Raw genomic sequence first — 9,568 nt, 5'->3', positions numbered from 1 at the left:
AAAATATATTACCTAAAAGGGACATTACTAGAAGTGATAGAATCTAAAATTATCATGCAGTGTTCATTCATTTAGGAACTAAAAAACAAAACTAAATTAAATAACCCGTCGTAGATCAATTGTTCAAATTTATAGCTAATAATTCAACGTGATTGGATATATAATGCTAACTGATCTGATAATACTAATACACAATCCGTGAATAATGTTGTAAAGTAATCTAAAATGTTGAATAGCATAAAAGAAAATAAATCTTACGCGTTCTATGTGTTTAGGCAAAAGAATAAAGTATACACGACGTTCAAGTTGGTTCTTTATTCACTGATACTAATTTGTAATTAGGTTCATATTTTCATGACCAACAGGTTATATATTTTCAAGAAGTTTGTTTGTAATTAAGCACAAAGCTACACAATGGGCTTTATGTACTCTTCCCACCACGGGTATCGAAACCCGTATTCTAGCGTGGAACCGCAGACATACCGCCGTGCCACTGCGGGGCTTTTCAAGAAGTAATTCATGATGGAATAAAACTGTTGTTTGTAAGCAATGTTTTGACCTATGATCAAGATGCCATCTATACTATTTACTTTTATTCTTTAATCGTATGGCTACCAATCATCACAACTTGAGAAACAACCTGTTCTATCGTCACTTTCAATTTGAACATAATGAAAACAAGAACTAATATATTTCAGATTCATCCGACATATTAAGTTAACTTTGTCCCCATAGGAATCTTCAGAAACCTCAACACATCACATTTTCGATCAACATCAAAGCAACTAGAAATTATGATTTTTTTATAAAATATAAATGAATGGTATTGTACCATATTAAAAACGTCGTTACAAATTGAATATTCCTAATTTCCATTAATGATATAGTGTTTAAAAATTCTAAATCTATATGAAAAAAAATATTTATATTTACAGTTTTTACCGGTGCTCTGTGTTGATACCCGTGGTGGGCAGAGCACAGATAGCCCTTGTGTAGCTTTGTTCATAATTGGTCATTTGTATTGAGCTCATCTTTGAATGTACATTATCTTGCATTCTACAGTAGCTACTCCAAAATGTATCGGACTAAGTTTGAATATCAAAATAATAACGATGGGACTATTTTTTTATTATCTTTATATCTTTGACCAAAGTAGGCGTTACTGTTTTCAGAAAATTTTACTCTTATAATGTTCTTCAAATAACAGTTTTATTTGTAAAATAATTTTATTTTGTTGTCTGATACGTATTGTTAAAGATTTGACGTTTTACTATAAGTTACCCAGTTATGATTCCCAAGGAACGATAATAAACAATCTATGCATACATCAGTTCTACCTCATTTATCTTCACACAAACTTGGATATTTTTTAATGATAACAGATTTCATTCAACTACTGGCAGGTCAGCCAGCCCCCCGTGGCACAGCGATATGTCTGCGGACTTACAACGCTAGAAATCGGGAACAAAAGAAACGGAGGATGGGTTGAAGAAAGAAGACCAAACGATTTCTGGAAGAGCAATATACGACTGTGGTAACTTGCGCCACATTTATAAGTGTATTATACATAGAATACAAGTGCAATAGAAATAGAGAAGGTAGTTCAGCTTGTCTATAAAGAAGTATAAGTAAAAGCCTTTAACTGACAATTATTGAACGCGATCTTAATATCTGACAGTGGCAGTGTGTAACTTAGTCTTTCACTGTTTGTAATGTAGAAAATTTTTCATAAAGGATGCACAAAACCAAACAAAAAGTGTATTAAATAATTATTTAAATGTGTAGTAAAACTAGTAGGAGTAATTTCATTGTAAATGGTGAATTTCAAAGTTGTATAGAGAAAGAATAAACTAGTTATATTTAAGAAAGGACTTGTATCGCTAAAGTTTCTTCGGAAAGCATTTTTACGGAAAATTAACAAACGACCAGAGACGTAACAATATTTTACTTATGAAAATTGTCACACCTTTGTGATTCATGTTGTTAGAAAACACGTAGGTTCAAAAAGTTTGCTCCTGAAGAAAAAAGGTCCACCTTTTCGAAAGCGCTCGGATTGTAGGATTTTTATTCATTCATATCTTTGTGATTATAGTGTTTATGATGTAGGTTTGTGTAAGCATAATTTGCAAATGTAAGAGTAGAATAATAAGATATGAAACAATAAATAATCAACTTTTATGATGATAATACGAAGGAATTAAGTTAGCGAACTTGTTGAAAAATGTAGCCAAGGAAAAGTTCGGCATGAAGTTAATTTCGGTAAGTGTGATAGGCCTATCATATGTTAGAGTAAGACTAACAGTAGAAAAGGAGGTAATAATAATAGTTCATTCCGTCAAAGTGTGGTTCTAAAGTAATTGAATCAGCGTAAGTGTACTTTGTAGAACATAAAATGATTTAATTATTGTTATAAAATCACTTTATTTTTAAAAGTAAAATTATGGTTGTTTCAATAATACATAATTGTATGTTATAGTCAATCACAGGTTTAGAAATATTTTGTGTGATAACCGTTATTAAATATATTATTACGACAGCGGAGGTCACGTGACGCTAGTAACACGTCATGCGCTTCTAGAACGTTCATGTCCCTTCCTGAAGCCTCGAGTGTTTACTAGATATGCGGTATTCTTGTATATATAAGACCGCCAAGAAGTGACGGCAAGAATGTAGTTGAATTGCAGACACAGATAGAGACGGACAGTTGGGCGAGCGCGTGTGTCGTTCCTTGTGAATTATAGCGTGACCGTGGAAATTAAGTCAATAAAAACAGAAGACAATCAGCAGCTGGATACACTAAATTAACATCATACTATTATAAGAAGTATAATATAATAACCTGCATTGACGAAACAGTTTCATTTAAGTTAAATTTCATAATTATTATAATCTGTTTTATCAAAATTATTGTAATGTGATATTCTGGTGCATTGGTAGTGGAAGAACTAATCCTTAGTTAAAGTGGGCCACTCAGTTAAGTATCAGCAACACCTCAAGGTAAAGACAAACTTGCTAATCACAAGCTATTATTTAATTATATTAGAATTTACAAGAGTAGTTAACATAGTCATGGAATTACACTAACAACCAATTATTATTTGGGCTTATGAATTAATTGATCATGTCTGTTGGATTTTGCAAAAAAGCTAAATAAGGTGACATACTGAATGGAAGACAGCTAGTCATTACCATCCACTACAAACACTTGTCAAGACAAATACAGGATTTGATCAACACTCTTATCCATAGCCGAGGGTGATCTCTGTTTGTATTTTTTTGCAATAACGGGTCATAAACCATGGAATCTCAGGTCCATAGTCTGGCACATTACCTACTAGTTTCAGCTCAATCTATTCATGTTGTTACTAAAATATAACTTCTAGAAAATTAATCAAACATATCCTACCTTTGTATAGATAAAATAATCATAGTGAAAGTTTTACTATATCTGTCACAATTCATTAGACAAGCATTATCACAAGTCTTTTTTTTTTTAACAAAACAGCATCTCAGTTATGCAGAAGATAAAAATCAGGCATCTTCATAATTTATTGGTTATCATGCAATGTCACTGAAAATGAGTCACTTTTAAAATCTTTTTATTTGTCCTCTGGCAGGACAAGTCTAAAATCAGGGGTTCGATTCCCTTCAATGGACACAGCAGATAACCTAATGTGGCTTTGTTATAGAAAAATAAATACAAAAAAAATATTTTCATCTAATAAGATTAATTATGAAGAACAGAAAAAGAGATAAATAAACTGTATTTAACCTCATACATTTACCCATATTTTATAATTGCAAATATTTTTAACTTGCAATAATACAGTTACACTTACACAAAAGTTCCTGAAGTGAAAAGGTATTAAAACCTGACTGATTTCTAATTGTATACACAATTACAGGAATTAGAATAAAATAACCTGAATAATCTTAAAACATTATACTGTTACTGCAGTAGTAACAGATTTTACCACACAACTCTTCCATTACTCCATATTTCTATAGCAGTAATCTATTTTTCTTTTCTGGGAGAAGTAATTATAGTATTATCAGAATTAGTACAGTTTTGCTCATAACCTACATCACAAAACTTCCAGTTGTAAAATTAATTAGGTGTAGATCAAATAGTCACTTTTGTACATTTTTTTATCTTGGAAAAAAGTTTGATATACACTATAAATTAAAATTGACTTTTAAATTCTGAAATAAGTCATTACATAACTGAATAGTAATTTTCATTTTGAGCTTACTAAATAAATTAATCATTAACAACCTTAACTACAATACCAGCTCATCACAAAATATTTTAGCAATTCAAATGTATTTTTAGAAGCTCAAAGAAAAATTTAAACATTTTTATTTCCTTTAATTATGAAGCTTTTATTTCTTGCAGAAAAGCCTTTGTACAATAGGAAAACAGTTTCAATATAAATAAACTCTAAGAAAATTTTAAAATTTACTTAATAATATGAGAAAAACATCTTTGATTCCAGTTCTCCTCTACTCCCAGATTTCATAATTACTAAAAACCATAAACTCCATAATGATATAATTTTTTGGTTGAAGTTTCAACTTACATTTTTCTAGGTTAACAGTATAAATGACCGACTGCATGATCTAAATAAAGAATATCCACATAACAATAAGCTGTAGAAAGTTTGGTTTGCCATAATTATCAATAAGTCAGTAATTATGTAAATATTCTTCCTTATCTATAAAATTTCTACATAAATTTAATTGTTTGTAAGTGGATAACAAATCAAATCAAGCATTCCTAATACATGCTTGTTACAAATTTAAGATTAAAAACAATTAGTACAAAGGTTTGTAATTTATGCTTATTATACTACTCAACAAAATTAAGGGAGCAAGAATGTAAGCAAACATAAAAAACAAATTGATCAGTGTGCAAAAAATTTAAGTAGTATTAACATTAAATGATGAACACAAATGATGTGTGATGGTGAACATTGTTCATTTTTAAGTGGTGAGTAGTTCATGCATTACAAATAAATCCATACATAAGGTTTGTAAATGTGGTAGAATTTACAGTGGACCATGAAATTCCTTGTTATGATCTGTGTTTTTCTCAGTGTTCTGATGTTGACAGACTGTATTAGGCACTATTTGGATGAGACTGAAGTCACACCAGCTGTGTGCATGCAGCAAAATTCTGCTACACAGAGAACTGTTGCTACAAAGTTTAATGTAGCCCCCAGTGTAGTGGCAAGATTTTGGAGACATTACCAATCCACTGGATATACACCAGGAGACCAGGCCCATACATGTGCCACAAGTCAATGACAGGACTGCTACTTGGTGAACTTAGCACTACAGAATTGTCAAATTGATCTTTATCGAGCAACCTGTACCCATGTATCTGACCAAATTGTTCATAACAGTCTTCATGAATGTGGATTAAGAGCCAGAAGACCCAATCATGGCCCAGATTTGATCATATATACATCACAACTGGCAACTTTATCACTGGAGATTTGTACTGCTTACAGACAAAATTCGATTTCATATTTCCACTTGTGATACACATGTGCATGTATTGCAATGCCAGGGTGAATGTTATTCGGCTTGCAATACTGTGGAATTTGATCACTTGGTGAGGTTCTGTTATAGTCTGGATTGAGATTTCCTTGAAAGTCCCTTATCTGCACAACTGTATTAATATGACATTCTACACCCTATTGTAAGACTTTTTGCAGAGACAATTTCACATTGGTGTAGGATAGTGCCAGACCACACATTGCTAGGTTATCCACGGATTACTTAGAGCAGCAAGTAAAATCTCCAGATTTCAAACATGAATGAGACCAACTGTATAGACAGATTCATTGCCATGCAACTCCCCCTGCCAAGGTTGGTAATCTGCTGCAAACCTTGACAGACAAATGGAATGCCATGCTTCAAGACTACATGAAACACATTTTCAGAAGTATGCCAACATGTTGTCAAGTGTATACAAGCTCAATGTAGTCATACCTCTTACTGGAGGTTAATTTTGAACATTAGTTTTGTGTTCCTCATGTTTTCATGTTGTATACACAAACTGGATCACATTTTCGTTTTGAGGGGTGTTCTTCAGTAATGTCATAAGTTATTCAGAAAATGAAAACTCTTCAAAGACTTGGTTCAGAAAAGTTCATAATAAAGGCTTTTTCATTGTAATTAACATTTCTGTTACCTTTATTATTTACAGAAGTGTTCAGGCCCTTTTTTTTTTGCTCCGTTAATTATTTTGCCCAGTGTGTTTTTTAAAGCTGGAAATCTATTAAGATCAAAGCTCAAAAGAACTTGGCATGGAATTAAAGTGGGGTTCATACAAGTCCTTAAAAATCTTTGAAATTCAAAGGTTTTTGGATTTTTCTGAAGTCTTAATTTCTGTGGGTATTGATGCTGTAGCATTTTTTGTAACTTTGGTTTGTTTCACAATGTGTGCAAGGAGTACACAAAGACATTTCGACTTAGAACAATGGACATTACAATCGTTCACTCACACACTGAAAGTGGAAAGCACAAATTTATGTACTTTCCAGTGTATGCATACAAATGTCATTACAAACTACAAGCCAAATAGCACAGTCTGATCTAGGCCTACAGAAACAAGTACTGGGGCCAGTACAAATGTGTCTAGAGATAATATGTAGACTAGATCTAAGCCTAATGCAACCAGTGGCTGCCAACCTATGTTAGACTTTTGGATCCATGGGGATACTCAAAACAGAAATTCCTTGAACTGTGGAAACTGTTACTCAGGATAACTCTTATAAGTCCAATGAAAATACTGGGTTACTGTACCTGTCAATGTCTGCTGATAGTAATATTTGCAAAGCATTCAAATGTGGGAGAGTCAAAAAAAGGGTATTTGACAAGGTTTAGACTGGCACTACACATATAGGATCAGTTGATTTCATAGGCACAAGCTAGCAATTTTGCATTAATGTTTAATAAGTCTAAATAACACTACAAAATCCAACAAACTTCACTTGCAAATTTGTTACAGGATAACACTTGGGATAGGTGTTCATGTACAGTCCAGAAGAAGAGAAAAACTCTTTTATGAAGTAACAAAATCTCCTCAATTGAATGCAGATAAATTTACTGAAAAATGCACAGGAAGTAAAATGGCTCACCTCATCACTAAATCTAATGTTATTAGGGGACAAATGAAATGAAAGAGCTGGTGACTGATATTGACAAAAAAAAAGCTAAGAACCTACTGAAATTGTGAAAAATGGATGAAAAGATCCCTTTTTTTGGTCTTTTAATTTTATTTTAAATGATACATTACAAAGCTACACAATGGGCAATATGTGATGTGCCAACTACAGGTATCAAAACCCAATCTATATTATTGTAAGCCATCTTAACTGCTGAGATATGGAGGCTACAACAATGTAACAGTTCTCCCCAGTGTATTTTCTTTGATGTTCTTTTATTTAAGTGTTTCTTCTATAGCATTTTCCACAAATTGAACAACTGTATGGTTTTCAAAGATGATGTATTATTTGATGTTTATTTAAGTTATTACTTCCTTAACAAATTTTTCCACGTGTTCTTTGATGTGATTTTAAGTAATTATTTCTTCCAAAGTGCTTTTCAGATACTGCACAAGTATAAGGTTTCTCCTGAGTATGTGTTCTTTGATGCCTTTTTAATTGAGAGTTTCTTCCAAATTGTTTTTGACAAATTGTACAATTGTAAGGTTTCTCTCCAGTGTGTGTTTTTAAATGACTTTTTAATTCACCATTTGATATAAACTGTTTTCCACAAACTTCACAACTGTATGGTTTCTCCCCAGTGTGAATTCTTTGATGATTTGTTAAATTACTTTTTGTACCAAAGTGTTTTCCACATACTGCACAACTGTAAGGTTTTTCCCCAGTGTGTGTTCTTAAATGACTTTTTAATTCACCCTTTGATATAAAGTGTTTTCCACAAACTTCACAAGTGTATGGTTTCTCCCCGGTATGTGTTCTTTGATGTCTTTTTAATTCTGAGCTTCTTCCAAATTGTTTTTCACAAATTGCACAACTGTAAGGTCTCTCCCCAGTGTGTGTCCTTAAATGACATTTTAAGATACTATTTCCTATAAAATGTTTTCCACACACTGAACAACTATATGGTTTTTCCCCAGTGTGTGATTTTTGATGTTTTTTCAAGTCAGAGTTTGATCCATATTGTTTTTTACATATTGTACAACTGTAAGGTTTCTCCCCAGTATGTTTTCTTAGATGATTTCTTAATACACCCTTTGATACAAAATGTTTTTCACACACTGCACAACTATAAGGTTTCTCCCCAGTATGTAATCTTTGATGATTTTTTAAGGTAATACTTTCTACAAAATGTTTACCACAAACTGCACAACTGTAAGGTTTCTCACCAGTGTGTGTTTTTTGATGTCTTTTTAATTCACTGTTTAATCTAAATTGTTTTTCACAAACTGTACAACTGTAAGGTTTTTCCCCGGTGTGTGTTCCTTGATGTGAGTTTAAGATACTCTTTGTACCAAAGTGTTCTCCACACACTAAACAACTGTATGGTTTCTCTCCAGTGTGTAATCTTTGATGTATTTTTAAATTACTTCTTGTTCTAAATTCTTTTTCACAAACTGTACAACTATATGGTTTCTCCCCAGTATGTATTCTTTGATGTTTTTTTAATTTACTATTTGTTTTAAATTGTTTTTCACAAACTGAACAACTGTAAGGCTTCTCCCCAGTGTGTATTCTTTGATGTTCTTTTAAATCACTGTTTCTTCTAAATTGTTTTCCACAAACTGCACAAATGTATGGTTTCTCCCCAGTATGTATTCGTTGATGTCCTTTCAATTCACCATTTGTTTTAAATTGTTTTCCACACACTGAACAAATGTAAGGTTTCTCCCCAGTGTGTATTCTTTGATGTCCTTTTAAATCACTGTTTCTTGTAAATTGTTTTTCACAAACACCACAACTGTAAGGTTTCACCCCAGTGTGCATTCTTTCATGTTGTTCTATGGAACAATTGCTCTCAAAGTTTTTTACATCAACTGCACAATGATATGGTTTCTCTCCAGATTGTATCCTCTGTTCTTGTGTTAGGTTATCCATTGTTTCGAGTTGTTTTTCACTGATTACACAGCTGCATTGAGATATATTAAATTCTTTCAGCTTATTTCCATTTAAAGTTGTTTCTCCACATATACCACTGTTTGGTTTTAGGGTTTTAATAACTTCTGTAAAGTGATCTTCTTGTTTTATGCCATGATAACCAGAACCCCGACTCTCACAACAGACGTCCACACTGGTCTTCATATCTGAATTGGATATAAATAATGCTACATCATAGATAATAATAAATCTGTTGGACTATATATATTTGAAATATATTTAATGTTCTAATATGATCAGTGCAAATACTAATATGAAAATATTAAAGCTAAAACTAATTATGATGCAGTTTTCACAGTTACACACTTTATAGACTTTTCTACCTGAACTTGAAGCATTGAAAACACACTGTAGGTAACATTCCACTTTCAAGAGAAGTTCCTATTAGATAAAATAAA

General features: G+C 32.2%; 1 protein-coding gene across 1 annotated transcript in view; it reads right to left on the bottom strand.

Annotated features, from left to right (window-relative positions):
• Positions 1-4,368: 4,368 nt before the first annotated feature.
• LOC106474719 (gastrula zinc finger protein XlCGF17.1-like) overlaps positions 4,369-9,568 on the bottom strand; it is a 16,561-nt gene continuing 11,361 nt past the window's right edge. Inside the window, exons 2-3 of the mRNA XM_022403017.1 lie at positions 8,660-9,316; positions 4,369-8,071 (exon numbers count right to left, since the gene is read on the bottom strand). Coding sequence (XP_022258725.1) covers positions 7,551-8,071; positions 8,660-9,314 — 1,176 coding nt within the window. The 5' untranslated portion in view covers positions 9,315-9,316 and the 3' untranslated portion in view covers positions 4,369-7,550. The remainder of the gene's footprint in view (positions 8,072-8,659; positions 9,317-9,568) is intronic.

Source organism: Limulus polyphemus, unplaced genomic scaffold, assembly GCF_000517525.1.
Source record: "Limulus polyphemus unplaced genomic scaffold, Limulus_polyphemus-2.1.2 Scaffold7593, whole genome shotgun sequence".
NCBI classification, from domain to species: Eukaryota; Metazoa; Arthropoda; class Merostomata; order Xiphosura; family Limulidae; genus Limulus; species Limulus polyphemus.
Note: the sequence above shows the minus strand (reverse complement) of the source record. Positions and strands in the feature narration are given on the sequence as shown.